Here is a 17,681-nt window from a genome sequence, read left to right as displayed (position 1 = left end):
TATAAACAAATAGTATATAAATAGTGACTAAATAAAAAAAAATATATATATATATATATTGTATTATATATTGTATATATATATATATATATATAATCTCAATAATGACAAAATACAAGAAGTATTATATAGTATACAGATATATAGTACAGCATTCAGTGTGACAGATGTGACGTGAAAGTTCATTCAACAACTTCCAGTTAATTAGGAATACCTACCCACCACATCACCTTTTCTGTTCCATATGTCACTTCTAAAAACACCTGAGCCGGGTACATGAGCAAGCTCTTTATGCCCAGGATCACCTTTCATTCATTCTGTAATTTTCCTTACACTTTTTCTGACAGAGACAAGAGGCTGAAGAAGGACAGTCCAGTCTTATACAGTATTTCTCTCTCTTCAGCCATACATCCTAGCTGCTACCATGTGATCCCCAGATGTTCCCAAGCCAACTGCAAGATAATTTCTTCTTCAGTGCATCCTGGGTTTGCTCTGGGGTCTTTGTCCAGTTATGTACCTAACAGAGGGGAATCCTTGTAAGGTACCCAAACCTGCTTAACAGCTTGTAACCATAGGATAGTGACTCATATTGACCGGTAAACAGAGAGCTTTGTTTGCAAACTGATTTTTGCTCCTACTTCACCTCAACAGACTGGTACAGTGGCTGTAACAACTGCATTGCATTCCTGTTTTTTTGGGGTTTTTTTAAGTCCAATCTCACATTTTTTTTCCAAACCCAAGTGGAAAGATCTCAGGATAGTGCAGGATAGTACTATTAATTGAAATAGTTAATTAATAAGATGATATAGAGATGTCTTATTGTGCATCTTTCTGTGGGCTTAAGAGCTCATCATAGGCAATAGATTCAGATTCTAGCAACAACAACATAAAATTGGTTTTGCCACCAGGAGGTTGGTGGGGTCGACTGGGAAAAAAAAAGCTGTGATATATTGGCAGCACTGTGTCATATTCTCTCTTTGCTGTCAGGGCCATATTTGCTGACTGGCCAGCACTAGGCCCATGAGTAAGGTCTAACTTGTCCAATGACTGTGCTGAACATTGAATGGAGGTTTCCATGCGGAAAAATGGACCAGATTGATTCTGATCACCCCTGACAAGCCATGGTGTACCATGCCCAGAAATAATCAGTGTAAAGCAAAAGCTGACCAGCAAATGCTGACCTCTGTTGAAACCCACAGCCAAGGATTATGGTTAAAGTGTGTGTCTGGGTCAGTGCAATGTGTGTTGAAATACAGACAGTCAATACGGTGCTGGTTTTAGTTAGAGCTATATGGGGTCACACTGTTTAAGAGTTGTCTGAATCCAGATGGTCACTTATTGCTTATGAAATGCATTTTTTATCTGAACTTTTCTGCTAGTGGGAGTGTGAGAGCACAAGCTCAGACTAGCAGCAAAGTTCAAACCAGACTCAGTAGTTCTCATAGAATTGTCTCGGCTCTGTTCCTTAGTTGACCTTTTTGTCACATTCCTGTGATGATGTGATGTTATGAAATTATTAGGCCATTTGAATACAAATAATACAATGAACAAATGTCTCAAATCATCAAATTGTAAAATCAGCTTATTACTAGTTTATATTAAATATAGTATCTTTCAGTTAAACGAATATGCCAGCATTTTTCAACCTAATTCTTATATACCACCTCATGACTATTAGAGACAAAATTGTCAACACATTTACCTGCATTGAAAAGAGAAAATCTAAGTGCCTATGAGATGATTTGGTGGATTTTTTTTGAGCCATGGTTCTAATACATAGAAACCACAATTTAATTTTAAACTTAATGCCACAGATTATTACCTTTTCCCAACACACTGCATTACATAATATGTAGTACACATTTGGCAAGCACTGGCCTAGAACTAAAAAAAAACATGAGAAGTTGGCACAGGATTACGATATACATGTTCTAATGTCACTGACATTAGTATGTATTTATGCATCATACCAGGATGTAATATTCCATTCTTGGATTCTAGTGTTTTCATATCAGAGTTTTTCATTATACAATGTCTAGAAAAGGAAGAATAGGAAGAAGAAGAAAAAGAAATGAAGATGTCGTAGCCTGGCCATTTAGCAAGAAAGGAGTCATGTGATCCAACCACATATGAACTAGAATTTTGCTTATAGTCACTGTTTAAAAATTAAACTATTAGGGTTGAGCAATGGATTATATTACAGTCTAGTGTAAAGCTAGCACAACAAAAAACGTACAAAATTTGTTCAGCAATATAGTTGTAATTGTTTTGTATTTAAAAAAACATTAATGGTATTACTGTTATTTTATTTATTTATTATTTTTTGATTGATTAAACAATGTGTTAATCTTTTTTCAGTTTCTTCTTCAAAGGCATTCTGGGAAGAAAATAATGATAGAGTAAATAATTCATCCTAATTCACACAAACACAAACACACACCCTTCTCAATCACTGCTGAAAATGTGCGTTGGATGTGACGGATGTATACATTATCGTGGATGTTAAGGGGAATCTAAGTATCATAGTCACTGTCCATAGAATGGGTCAGAACACATGCAGGCAATATTAAAACAGGATAAAAAGGTCAAAGCCAGGAAAGACTGAGGAAGGAAATACAGCACCAGGCAACAAGGCACGGACTTAACCCTAGAAATGCATGATACGACTTCATAGCAGGACTATTCAACCGCAGAATATACACAGACAGACTACTTATGGGCTTAACACATTAAATGGAAGCATTAGCGTTACATGCTTATGACAGGACAGGGGCATGTGATATGGACTGAAAACACGAATGAGAGCAGGGTTTTCCCAGCACAACAAACGCTGCTCTCATTCAAACGTTTTAAGAAGATTCGGCTGTAATTCTTTTTGTGTTATCACTAGATACGATTGTCAATGATTGGCTGCATGAATCTACAGTCTGGGGTAGAAAGAAATGAGCATCAGCCCCAAGCCTCATTTCTTCATACTGTTCAGTGTAGTTTTCTGCTAGCTGATGGTGCTGTTGCATTTGGTTAAACAAAAAACCTTAATACTGTGGTTTGCTTTAGGACATTTATTCATAGCAAATCATTAAAGCGTATATTAATGTTTTTTTTTTTTTTTACTTTAAATGCCATAGGGATCTTAACCCCCTAGAGCAGCCATTGTTCATAATTATCTGTAGCTGATCCTCTGCTTTTGTGCTGCATGACTGCATTTTGTACTTTAGAAAAGGAAAAGTTGGGATTGAACAGGAATTTGTACCGTGCTGTATGTGTGTGACACAAGCCCAATTAAGTGAATTATTTATGTCAAGAGGCAAGTACTTGTCTAAAGGTCTTAGCTTCCTGCAGACGGACCTCTTATACTGTACCTTTCTCATTCTTTTGTTATCTCACCAAAGCTCAATTCAGCTCTCTATGTGTTCCTGTCCGTCATGTGAGCCATTTCCCCAGTCCTCATACAGTATCTGGATCAAAAGTGAGGCATAAGAAAGTGCGGTTGAAGCAGTGACACTCCTACACTGCTGACAATGATGTTTGTTTTCTCCAGTGGCCTCCAATTCAAAGCACTCCTCTGAAGGCTAAATCAGACATATTTAGTGCAGCATAGCCCCCATGAGTAATAAGCCATGTTGCCATGTTTAGCCCTTGCATGCTTTTGTGGTTTTGTTGTCAAGGACTCCCCATGGCCAGCAGTCTTGTTTGTGATTTTGAATCGCAGTTAGAGGCTAAAAAGTTGTTAATGGTCAAAGCCATATTTACATTCAAGAAGAACAAAGAGTTTATCGAAGTGACTGATGGCTTCCTGTTTCCTTTACGCTTCTACAAGCCAATGTTATCTTATCCCCACAGTTTGTGGAAGTGCGTTTCATGTTTGGAAGTATTCAAATTGTGTTCATGAACGCATTGTTTTCCAAACTCTTGGGTTTAATTATGATAAGGCATATCAGTGTTAGTAGGAGAAAGTCTCAGTCTGTATACTGTATGTTTACCCGTTCACTTGCTTATGTTCCTTTCTCTTTACTACAGGAAGGGGATTGTCTTCCTTGGTTGACCTGAACCAAATCCATGAAAGAAAGAAAAAAAAAACATCGGATAAAAAGGCATCGAAAAGATTATTTATCTATTATCTGACTACTCTAGTCTGTTAGGACTCACAGCCTACAAAATGCTTTTAGGTCAGGATGGTTCTGTAGAGCTGAAGTTCAATCAGAACCTTATCTACCACGCAACTTTATCTCCTAAACACACCAAATTTCTCTGACTCCTGCCTGTTGCCTTATCTCAGACCATGTGTGGGGAAAAGCTAGAGGCTCCTTAGAGACTAAGCTAATCCCAGGCTTCAGAGTGTCAGCATGTTTCCCTCCGAAATTCCATGGCACACTAAAACAACTCCTTGTTCTCAACATACTCTGGGTTCAAATAAAAAATGTCAATATTTAAAAATAAACTAAGCTCAGAAGAGAAATATTTCAAGGCTTTTCCCATCTTACAGCAAGGATCATCACTATATAGTAGAGCAAGGGTCAGATTAAACTCTCTCTCTTTACCCTAGTTACAATGCACCTAAATTTACAATGCTTTTAGGAAACCAGGCTCTGAGCTTTTGTAATGGTTCAGTAAGCTAGTCCTGTCAGGTCAGACATTACAGACTATACACTGATATTTTTCTGTTTATTACTCATTGGATTTGTCAATTTAAACAGAGGATCAACACACATATATATCTGAATAAAAAATTTAATCAAATGTTACACACTGTTTTGTGTGGGAACTACATACTATACACAACAGATGACTGAAAACTATAAAGTGCTGAAAGATAAATGATCCTAATGCCACACACCATAGCTCTAACTTTCATAGCGCATATTAAAGTGCAATTAAAACTATGAGTGGACAAAATAAGAAGACAATATTTGCAAAGCCAGAAGATTTGACTGATCACAAATGATTTTCACAAGAATAAAAAAATAATAAGGGCATGTACACAAATTTACGGTATACATTTTGCACTGACATCCTGAGGCTAGGATGGTGGAAAACAGGATTTTTTAGAAACATTTAGTTGGTAGAATTACTTTAAATCGTAGGGAATTCGTAGTATAAATCCATTTATGTTTTGGCATAGACTAACATGTATAGAAGAATGTTATCCCATTGCACATTTTGTACCAAATTAGAAGGTATTCTATTAAGTTTTCTAACTAAACTCCTGGCAGCAGGCCTTCACCATTGCCTTACATTTCGACGCACGTCCGTTGACCTCTCTTTTGTTTCACACTGCACTGCTGTAAGCTGATAAGCATCTCTAGATGTTTAGATCTGGAACAAATGTTGCATTCTAATACACAAAAACACAATGAAGTTAATTAAGGACAGCATTCATCATTTTTGGTCACATGCTCAAATGACGTAAAAGTCCTTGAGTCGTGGCAGTGATATATTTTTCTCCAAACTATTTGTGTAAACTAAATTGGTCAGATGTGTTTTGGTCAAAGTTTATTAACTTCTCTTAACTGAGTTTTAATTTAGCCGATGACACTCTTTTTGCTTGTACCATAGGTTCTTGTCCATGATCTCATTTCATCTTAAATCTATATACCACAGTGATGCTGAATGCTTGATTCTGATTGGTCAGGACATACTGATTAATCTTTTATAACATTTTTATATTTTTTATAACACTTTTATATCTATCTTATGCAAATCACAGGTTTATGTGAATACACTTTATTTCAGTAATCTCACTTTCAGTAATCACTTTTCTTCTCCTGATAAATTTACAGAGGATCTTATCCTGAGAACACTGAACTGGAGTCCATGGCAGGTCATTGAATATCACTAATGGAGAAAAGGTACACTGTGTGATGAATTAATTCATCAGAAATTTTAATTGTTTTCAAAATTGCTGTATTCAAGACTTTGGGGGTGGTAACAGTAATAATAAGATAAAACTATTTAAATTTTTTGTTCCCTACTTAAATAGTCATTAGAGCTTTGGTGTAACTCAAATTCCACAAACAAGTTCTTCAAATGGACATTAAATGAAAAGCACATGATATATGGCCTAGAGGAAAAGTGGATCTTTCTTCTCTGTTTGCGGTACATCTGTGGCTGACCGCGCCTGGACCTATGCTGCGGTTTTACTCTAAAGAGGCTAAAGATCAGCATATTCACAGCTCCATACTGAGCTCAGCTCCTGCTGTGGGTTACTGATTACATGCCCTGAGTGAATCCTGGGAGGCAGATTCAAAAGCATGATATTATTGAAATCAGAAAAGAATTCCAATATCATAGTGAGGCTCCTGAGATTTCTGAGACATTCAGCAACCTTTTCATGGCTCTCATTTGCCTTTGTCCTAAATTTCACAACCTGAAAGGATATAAGACATTATGGAAAATATGAGAAATTCACTCAGTTCTGCCTTTTAATTTTAGACAAAGGAGCTGGTGCTGATTATTTATTTATTTTTCTTGTGCAAGGAGTTTTTTCCCGAACAAAGGTGAGCAGCCTGTTATCTCACCATCTCTATTATAAATGCTTATGGCATCCTACAAAGTCTCGTTGCTTGGTAACAGGTTTCTCATTAAATCTCTTCAAAGCAGTCCTGACCCCTGACTCTCAGAGGAGAATTGAAAAGGCATGAAATTAAGACCTCTTCACTAAACCACAACCTTCACAACCTTTTAAACTCTATGAATCCAAAAACTGGTCCCACACTTCACACTTGTAGCTACACACCCTTATTACTCTCACATTAGTTACTGGATAATGTTGCAGAACAAAAGGTTTAGTGTTTTCTGAGCAAACAATGTTCTGCAGGTTTGTCAAATGTCCTGGGAGTTTTGAGGAACATAATTTAAACATCTGTAATCGCTAATATTTCCTTAATGTTACATTAAAGTTTCAGAAAGTAACGTTTTCCTACATTATCATATTGAAAAAGTTCTAAGATTAGTTCTCAGAGATAATGTTCTCAGAAATAATGTTCCTGCAGACGTATAGTAACAGCATGAAATAAATCATTACCGCAGCCAATGTTTTAGAGTTGGAACATCTCGCAATTCGAATGTTGCAGTCATATTTCATTCAATTTCATTTATTTTTCAACAAATTCTGAAAAAGATCAGAGACTATATTATTCCAGATCTAACATTCCTGCAAGCTTGTAATGGCATTTTGAAGCAAACTATTATTACAATATTAATATTAATATTAGTATTAAACAGGACTTAAGTAAGATTCTAGAGATTCTAGTGTAGAATCAAGAACTAATGTTCCAACATGTATTTTATTATGGCTTTTGTTTATTTTATTATTATGTCATTGCTTCACAATACTATTAGAAGGTTTCAGTTATGTTCTGGAATATGATAGTGTCCAATGTTTTAGAATGTGTTCAATACTTGGGGAATATAGTCAATGGAGACTGTAATGCTCTAGAGCTAGAACGTTCCTGCAACCATTTTATTAGCAGTGTGAAGCAAATTATTTTGTATATATATATATATAATGTAACCTATTTAGAACTTATTTATTTACTTGTACTTATTTAATAATTTAATAAAAAATTCCAAAATAATTTCCTTGCAATGTTCGAAAAACAATTGATGTTGCTTTACTTTTCAATGTTATTAGAAGGTTTCGGGAACATTATTTCTGGAGCATTACCTTCTAACCATTTAACCTTGCTAGAAACTGTTAAATATGCACTGAACTTTATAAATACTTGTGGAACATTGCTGGAATGCTAAGTGTTAAAGTGGTTAAGCTCATGTTGTCATGACTACACATTAGTCATGACAACTAAAAAGTAATTACTATACAGAGAGCTCAATGTGCATACGACTTAAATGTGCCATTTGCTCCATCAAAAATTAATCAGTGCAGGATTAGGAACAATGCCACCGGATGGAATTTCTATTTTTCCACACTGAATTTTATAACCTGAGACCATGGATTTTATGACCTCAGGTAAAGGATGCTGGAAACTTTGGGATAGAAGACAGTAGCCTTGGCCTTGTGATTCAACTTGACCAGGCATGGTTTTATAAGAGCATTGTGTGTTTGATAATAAGAAAGGACAACGGAAGGGCGGGGGTGATGTCCTGGAGAGTAGCTTTCCAGATGTTCCTCAAAGGATATGACTTCATTCCTATAATAACTGTCTGTCCAGGCAAAACAAGTTCCAAGTCAAAATGACACCACAGTAACCTACTGTATCAATAAAGCCTACAATAGTTCAGCTTCCTGTCATGTGTGTACACCCGGGATGCAATACGCAGAGACAATAGCGCTGCTTTGTATACAGCATTCCACAGGTCTATATCTGTAACGATTTTCACAAATATGTTGTGTCCTGAAATAAAACAATGTTTACCCAGTATTGCCTCTGATCATCTATTTGCACATATGTAGTGTATATGTTTCTAATTATTTACTGGTGTAAAGTGAAATGATCAATAAATCATTATCCTGTTATTACTGTGCACACTGCTGCCTACAGAACAGCACATATACAGAATCCTTATAACAATATTTCAAATAACAATGTTCAGTACATCAGTGGTGTAAATAATCAGTCTGTTTAAAGAGGTCTTAAAGCTTGCTAGCTCAGTGAGATGTTTCAAGCGGTTTACACAAATGTTTCTAAATATTTGATCACCAAAAGTTTTTCTTAAACCTTATTTCTAAGGTTTTGGGCTGCACCACACAGTTTGTTATAGAGATTTTACATGACATTTTTACTTTCATTTGCCAAGTAAAGTTTGTATATATTGTAGTATTTCAATAAATTAAAGCTTTAATTCATTATTTAGGATATCATCCATGAGCATGGAGTTCATACCTGGGAAGTCAGGAATTTTCCCTCAATCCCAAGATATGATGTAATGCCATCAATTTGATCAAGCGGTAAATAGCAGCTCATTTACATCACATCATCATCAAAATAACGAAGAACACTTGTACACATTGTACCAGGTTTTTAAATGTTTAAATATTCTTAAAAAAAAAATACAGGCAACCGAATAAAACTGATAATCAGCTATTTATGCAACAATAGAGTGAACAGAGGTCAGTCAAGAGAAGGAATGATAATAAGGCTTGGGTTTAGATTCTGGTAGTAATAATAAATGTTATGTTATTCTTAACATCCATTCATTTTCATTACTGCTTATCCTACACATGGTCACAGGGACTTTGGTCTTGAATTAGGAACCAACCAATCACAGAACGTAATCTCTCACTCACTCACTCTCATTCATTTTCTACCGCTTATCCGAACTACCTCGGGTCACGGGGAGCCTGTGCCTATCTCAGGCGTCATCGGGCATCAAGGCAGGATACACCCTGGACGGAGTGCCAACCCATCACAGGGCACACACACTCTCATTCACTCACGCAATCACACACTAGGGACAATTTTCCAGAGATGCCAATCAACCTACCATGCATGTCTTTGGACCGGGGGAGGAAACCGGAGTACCCAGAGGAAACCCCCGAGGCACGGGGAGAACATGCAAACTCCACACACACAAGGCGGAGGCGGGAATCGAACCCCCAACCCTGGAGGTGTGAGGCGAACGTGCTAACCACTAAGCCACCGTGCCCCCCCAGAACGTAATCACACACACAAATATTCACACACTAGAGACAAGATGTCACTCATAATACATGTCTATGGACTGGGGGTGGAAGAGCTTTAAAGTACAGGAAAAGCAGGAATCAAACCCCCAGCCCTGAAGGTGCAAGGCAAGCATGCTAACCATTAAGCCACTGTGCCCCTGACTTGCCCCTGACATGTTCATAACCATCTTTAGGGTTTTTCAGAATGCCACATTGAAATAAAAGCTATTTTCCTGACAGCATTCCCAGTTCCCCAGTTCTTGTTTCTCCCTCAACACAAAAGCATGTCCTAATCTTGAATACTTTTGCACTGTAACCTTTATTTCTCTTTGTGAACACTGTCCAGCTTTATTACAAATCAATTTAACTGATACTCAAGTCACCAGTAACATACATAGGCTGTTTTACTGCACAGAGAGAGCTGTACGGATCCTCACCCTGATCTCTGAAGGGTCTCATGCTCAATGATAATAAATAGCTCTGAAGTAATTCAATATCACATGTCCTCCTTGTTTAATCTCAGTGTGGTCAGGAAAGAAGCTGAAAACTAACCTTGTAGTATTTGATTATAATTGCAGTTGTTTTTTCCAGTACCTCCTCCCATTATTTAAACTTTATACAGGCTTAGGAATAGGAAAGAGCATTGTGTTTTCCCAAAAAAAGGTCTTGTAGGGAGTCGGCCCATAACGCACCTGTTTTTTCAGTTAACCGCAATCAGCCCATCCCCTCCTTTTCCTCTCTTGTGGAAAACAGCAATGAGTGGAACTTTCTATTTCGAATGCAGGTCAAAGGGACCAATGGAGTAATGACCCCTGCTCTCGTTTCCTTGCACATCTTAAAACTATGTGCTAAAAGGAAATGTTTAACGTCAAAAAAAGAATAAAAGGAACATCCTGTAGCTCTCAAAAACACAAAGTATATTGAGATGTTTCAGAGTATTGTGAGCGAATTTACAGTTAACTGGTACAAAAACAAAACAAAACATTAATGTCCCTGTTAATTAGGCAGCTAGTCATCCTAAAGCAAGAGGGATCCGTGTGAAGGGTGAAGAGGTGTGTCTGGACCCAGTGACGGGTTCTGGGCTTTTAAAATGTTAATTTCTGTAGCTGTCTTGATTAGATTAAAAAATGATTCTTACTTGAATGTGAAAAGCAAGGCAGATATTAGACACCGATTAGTCTATTTTACACTCTTTATTTAGTAGTCAAATAACATTTATTATTTAAGGCTGGTCAGCTGTTGAGCAACGAAGTTTTAATCTTTCAAAAATTACTAAAAGTTACAATTACATGGAGCAGTTCTATACCTGGAGCCCAAATCCATCTGTATTGAACAGTGGGTTTAAAATGCTGTGATGCTACAATGACCAGTTTAACATGGATAGGAACTGATGCAATTTTGAAAAACAAATCTGAGAGTCCTTTCCTTACTGACACTCGACGATCACACACCTAACCATATGCACGGTTAAACAGATTAAATAAAGAAATGAACAACACTGTTAAAGGCAGATATGATTAAAACTTTATTCAACACTCCACAACGATTTATCATAAAGCATCATGAAATATGCTGCATGCAACAGCTTTGGTGTCAAATAGGAATACAAGAAAACAGGAAAACTGACTGCTCATTGAACTGAGCCAGGCATCTCCAAAATCAAGCCAGGATCATTTAATCATGCCTCTTTTACATATGTCCTCACCGCCACCACATCTCCCATTTTGCATGTCTGCAGAGGAAGAATCAGGGAAGAAAAAAGGGCCAGGTCTGTTTATGGATGCTTTTATAACAGTGTCATTTCATTACATATACCATATATATTACTATCAGTAATATATTACCATATATATCACTATAGGTTCTTACAGTTGATATTTAGCTTTCATAGTCAAAAGCCTAATTCTAAAGTCAAATAGGTTCAAGCTAAAGCTCAATAACTTAAACTTAATACAAAATAATATCTTACATAGTTTCCATATAGGCATTGTTGGATTATGGTACAAATAAATGACTTCTCCTTAGATCATGGGTGTAAAAATGTTTCAAAGAAGCAATCTAAGTACCCTCTTATTCTCTAGACCATAGATAAAATTCTCACCGCTATTAATTTTCCATCAGTCACTTCTCTCTCTAGTGTGGTCTCTTTGCCATCCCAGGACTGTTTTTGCATCAGTTTGCCGTTCTCGAGGCTCACCGTGGTCTGCACACAGACAGGAGACACATTCACACAAGTCTATAGACTATAACAAAGCTGCACTCTTTATTAAGTAACCTGTAAATATAGCTGAATACATTACTGACCGTGGTCTTTCTGTCGTCAGCCGTGGTCTCCTCAAATGCTTCATTGAGCTTAAATTTGGCCTCAGTGGTTTTAAAAGTGCTCTGCGACTTCATGCTTATCAGTCCTTGGTCGTCCACACTGAAGATGAAGCTGGGCTTGGTTCGGTTTCCTACCTGACGAGTGGCAAATCCCACACCTGAAGAACGGAAAGTCCATTTATTTTCACATAGTCAATCTATTTTATACAACATTTAATAACAGACATGAAAACTAAAAACATACAACTTTATCGTGGATTTTTTTCAGGTTGATAGAATTTCTGTACCTTTAACGTGACTTTTATTCGAGTAAAACATTTTCAAATTTTGAAAAATTAAAGATTAAAATGTAAAAATTAATTATAAAAATTATAGATTATCTTATTTGCCTTTAACTGTATGCAGTATTTACTTTCCCAAGGTGAAATTGCATAGTAAAATACGGCCTCACTCTGTCATATAGATTAATATGTTTTTTTAATGAATTAGATAATAATAATGATGATGATGATGATGATGATGATGATAATGATAATTATTATTATTATTGGTATTATTTTTATAATAATAATAATAATAATAATAATAATAATAATAATAATAATAAACATTACATGACTTATTTACTTTAATATTTGCAGTCACAAAACATTTTACATATTATAATTTTAACAACAAATAGAAATAACAAACATACCCAGTGCCTTCATGTATTCGTCAAAATTATCGCTGGAAATCATCTTCCATGTTCCAACAAATTTATCCACCATCTTTACAGGTTAATATTTGCTCCTACTTTTTTTACACAACAATAAACTTTCACTTCTAGCTTGGAAACTAACGCTCAGCTTTCTGTTACTCTGCGCTTTTATACTGTTTCTATAGCACGCGCACGTTTAGGTTAACCAATCAACGCGTGAAACGTCATTCGGTTTCGTTCCGCTTTGTCTCGCGCGCGCTGGACATTGCAGCATGGTTTGGGAGTGAGGTTAAAGAATTGAGCTGAGAGAAAGGATTTCATTAGATCATTAGTCTCAGTCCATCAACTGTAATGTTACACTTTCTCAGGAGAGTAGTGATATGGTGTTAGCATGGATGTGTGTGTGTGTGTGTGTGTGTGAGTGAGAGAGACAGAGAGGGAGAGACAGAGAGAGAGAGAGAAACAGACAGAGAGAGAGACAGACAGAGAGAAACAGACAGAGAGAGAGACAGACAGAGAGAGAGAGAAACAGAGAGAGAGAGAAACAGATAGACAGAGAAAGAGAGAGACAGGCAGAGAGAGACAGAGAGAGAGACAGACAGAGAGACAGACACAGAGAGAGAGAAACAGACAGAGAGAGAGAGAGAAACAGATAGACAGAGAAAGAGAGAGACAGGCAGAGAGAGAGAAACAGAGAGAGAGACAGACAGAGAGACAGACACAGAGAGAGAGAGAAACAGACAGAGAGAGAGAGAGAAACAGATAGACAGAGAAAGAGAGAGACAGGCAGAGAGAGACAGAGAGAGAGAAACAGACAGAGAGAGAGAGAGAGAAACAGATAGACAGAGAAAGAGAGAGACAGGCAGAGAGAGAGAGTGAGACAGACAGAGAGAGAGAGAAAAAAAGACAGACAGAGAAAGAGAGAGACAGACAGAGAGAGAGAGACAGACAGAGCGAGAGACTGGTAGAATGACTCAGTGGTAATGAAGGTTATCATTACTGGGTTGAGAAATTACAAATGATCCAGTCAATAGAACCTAGAAACTGACCCTCATGATGATTAATGAGATGGAGGAGTAAATAATGGACAATTAGCACAAGTACTGGAGAATAAAATACAATCAGTCTCTAATTGTACACCAACAAGATGCACTAACAAAGCATGTGTGTAATAAAGCATCCAGTGAATGTAGAGGTTGAAAAATGAGAAACGAGGATCCTCTGATCACCTCTGATCCAACTCTAAACCTTACACTACCCTCTAAACTTAAACAACACATCAATCACATTTATCCAACCTGAATTACACACCATGAACTTTTTTGTTTTGTACTTGAAGGGTACTTGTGGAACTCACACAGAAATGATTTGTAGTATACACTTATTACAAAGCAGCTTCACATTAAGCTCTGCTAATGAGCAAGTCAGGGGTGTCAGTGGTAGGAAAAAAGACTTGAGAGGAAGAAAACTTGAGAGGATTTTGGCACCAAAGGAAACCTATCGTCTTCACTATATAGTTATATTATAAATCAATACAGTATACGGTTTAGAGGAGCAGAAAACATGGATGATCATAATGAGTATATTGTGAATAAGACTTCTGAGATTAATCCAGTCAATATGACTACAGCAGCAGACTATAGACGAAAGTCTATAGCAGACACGTGAGTTTATCCAATGAAGCAAGCATGAGACTTGGGATATAATTGTCATACTACTCTTGTCACTGATTTTATACAATAGCAACTGTAAATGAGGATTCATTATTTTTAAACAAAACCAGACACAAAGTGTAAGACAGCTTGAGAATTTGAGATAATTTTATTAAATGAAAAGTTAATAAATATACACAAAGCATATACAAATACACATCTACTTCTTCCCCATGGCTTTAGACTGAGGGTCTTTAGCTATGCAGCGTGTCTGTAGAGCAGAAAGCATCTCCTGGCTTGTCAGCTTGCTTCCTTTCATCACTAACCTTTCACCATCCACTGAAAACACACGCACAATCATGTTAAGCATTGTGTCCTATAATATAATGACAAACACGGCTATAGTGCAAGACACTCATTTCCTGATGTGCTTTATATAATCATTCTGTGTCAGAGTTCACACAACGGAAATTCATAACAGAATTCACTTACTGAACGTGATGTCAATCACAGGCTCTGACCCATCATGTTTCACTTCTGCTATAACTTCACAGTTCATGTTTGTAGTCTTGGCCTTTTCCGATCCAACCAAGACGAGAAAGTCTCTGTGGAAGATGTCAAGAATTGTCGACAACATTAGGAGCCCATAACAAAATTACTAAATGGTTTCCTGTGACTAACAGGTACATATACATTTACACATCACTTTCAGCATGTTTCATTATAAATAACAAAAAAAATCCAAACGGTAACAAAATTTCATACAAAATTGTGTACAGCACTGTCATTACTACAATAAGTCACAATGATATACATTTGCTACAAACTGCCTGTGAAACAGAAGTATTGTGTTTTTAATAATTGTGAACGAATTTAGTTTAATAATACTTTAAATAGACAAATGCAAATAGATAAAAAAAAATTAGATTTTACATTTATAAAAATGTAGAAGATCATATATCTATAGTATATATTACTTAGTATGATACGAAAGTTAGTTAGTCAGACAGCCAGACAATGTCATTGTATAGTAAAGGTACATAGCTATAATATATACACATGTAAACATATGTAGAGAATGTAAAAAGAAATCCATTTATATATATATATATATATAAACATGTGCAGTATGTAATATATATGTAAACATATGTACAGTGAATAAATATAAAGGCTATAGCATTGTTGAAAAGTACAAGTAAATGGTTCTAAGGCTGTGGCATTGAAAAAATGTGCAGACACTTTTGTAAAGGAACAACAAATAGAAGGTTATAAGGTTATGGCATTAAAAAATGTGCAGACCGTCTGCACACAGGATGTTTTTAATTCTTCGCACAGTAAAAGTCCAGAAAAAGCATAAACACAAAAACATTTTTTTTTAATTCTGCTTGAAAAAAGGTGCAACGTACAAGAAAATGTGCAAATCCACAACACAGCAATTGTTTGTTTCCGCATTGGAAATATGCCTAATAATAATAATAATAATAATAATAATAATAATAATAATAATAATAATTCTTACCGTGTGGAGCGAACATTGGATTCAAAAGGACAAAACTGTACGGCGATTTTCTTCACCGTCTTTAACACCACAGTTCCTCTGGAGGCCGCCATATTTCTCCAGTGTGAACTCTGACCTGCGCGTCACGTAGTGCGTCACAAACGGCTCCCTGTAGTACACTACATAAGATGTAAAAGTATGTATTTATTGTATTTTTTGAATTATTATTATTATTATTATTATTATTATTATTATTATTATTATTATTATACCCTATGTAGTGCGCATATATGGGGAGAAAAGAGCCATTTGGCAATAAACATCGAATGAAACCTGCTTTATATATGATTCTGTTATATATTCTTATTATATATAAGGCATAAACTTCAGGGTTTTTTTCTTACTTAAAAATTAAATAAATAAATAAATAATTTTTAATAATAATAATAATTAATCCCAGTGTAATGGAGGCTCTAATTAGTTTGTGATCTGTGACCACTAGATGGCGCAAAAAGCCTGGCATTTGCATGAATGTCAATACAGTCTTACTACAATCAAGATCTAATTCAATCATACAAAATAAACAAACAAATAAATAAATAATATTTTCTTTTATTATCTTTATTTATTTTGTTCTTGCTGTCAATAATAATAACTACTACAATACAATTATGTATTTGTCTTCTTCTTCCTATTATTTTAATTCAGCTACTAAATATGAATGAAAAAACTAATGAACAAATTAATATAATGAGTCCCTAGAGTGCTGATGTGTTATCACAAAATGCAATTCCAATAATTAATAATTCCACACACTGAAAATGTGAATCTAGAACATATTTCTTTTTAATTAACTATTACATAGTTAACTATTTTGCATTTTATTTTATTTAAATACAAAAATCCTTACTAATAAACATGATGCTGATTATACGTTTCTATATGTTACAGCACACACTTACACATCACATCCCAGCTATAATAAGAAAGCACTCATTGGACACTAATTTATCTTAAACACAATTTCACACTGAACTCAATAGAACCAGTTCCCAGGACTGCTGCAGTACTGCAGATGGATTGCCTTTATGTTTAGGAAAGAAGAGAGGGACGATAAACATGACTCAGCTATTTTTTAGATAAATTAGGTGGTACAGAGAGATGACAAGGTGAGAATTACTGCCATCTTCCTTCTTTCTGTGTGTGTGCATCCTGGGTAAGTCTGGTTTCATTTTATGTTTAGTTGATGTGTTGCTATTGATAAAAATAGACATAAATTGTAAAAATAAATAAATACATTAATTAATTAATACATTTGGAGACATTCTGAAACTACTTTTGTAGATATACATAGTGTTTTCACAGATTGTAGAAACAGCCATATAGATATAGTCTATGATCACAACAATGGTTCTGGGAATTTAATTATAACTTAAATAATTACATAAGTTCACCACATTTACCTTTCCAGCTACAAGCAGCACATTCTTCAGAATACCGTCCCTGAAACATATTCATTCATTTAAATTTTCCTCTAAGTGTAGTTTAGCTTTTCACACAGTATTTATGGTTAACACTTGACATGATCTCTTTCCTGAGTATGTGAATACTTTGTACATTTCACACTATATTTAGGCCCATATTTCCTGTTAAATACCCTCTGAAACCTTTTAACAAACAACTGTGCTCAGCTGAATCATGCAGTCCAAAATAAGTTAGGTGTCTACAAGACAATGCAGTCGCACAACGCCCTGAAGACATGGGGTCAGCCTTTAAGAATATGGGTTAGATGCCACTTCGGGTTTACAGTGTTCTGTTTGTGCTAAATATAGACCTAATGGAGTTTTTTTTGTACAGCAAATAAACCTCAAAGTTATATACAGT

General features: G+C 35.8%; 2 protein-coding genes across 2 annotated transcripts; both read right to left on the bottom strand.

The window, feature by feature from the left end:
* Positions 1-11,123: 11,123 nt before the first annotated feature.
* On the bottom strand, positions 11,124-12,800 carry fabp4a (fatty acid binding protein 4a). The gene is made up of 4 exons (XM_060857156.1): positions 12,642-12,800; positions 11,927-12,102; positions 11,724-11,825; positions 11,124-11,354 (listed from the first exon to the last, which is right to left on the bottom strand). The coding sequence occupies exons 1-4, from the start codon at positions 12,712-12,714 to the stop codon at positions 11,301-11,303; spliced, it is 405 nt and encodes a 134-aa protein (XP_060713139.1). The 5' UTR covers positions 12,715-12,800; the 3' UTR covers positions 11,124-11,300.
* Positions 12,801-14,446: 1,646 nt separating this feature from the next.
* mrpl53 (mitochondrial ribosomal protein L53) lies at positions 14,447-15,959 on the bottom strand. The gene is made up of 3 exons (XM_060897650.1): positions 15,819-15,959; positions 14,789-14,901; positions 14,447-14,635 (listed from the first exon to the last, which is right to left on the bottom strand). Exons 1-3 carry the CDS (start codon positions 15,908-15,910, stop codon positions 14,517-14,519), a joined length of 324 nt encoding a protein of 107 aa, XP_060753633.1. The 5' UTR covers positions 15,911-15,959; the 3' UTR covers positions 14,447-14,516.
* Positions 15,960-17,681: the final 1,722 nt, after the last annotated feature.

This window comes from Tachysurus vachellii, chromosome 21, assembly GCF_030014155.1.
Source record: "Tachysurus vachellii isolate PV-2020 chromosome 21, HZAU_Pvac_v1, whole genome shotgun sequence".
Taxonomy (NCBI): Eukaryota; Metazoa; Chordata; class Actinopteri; order Siluriformes; family Bagridae; genus Tachysurus; species Tachysurus vachellii.
The sequence above is the reverse complement of the archived record's forward strand: the minus strand, read 5'-3'. Positions and strand labels throughout refer to the sequence as shown.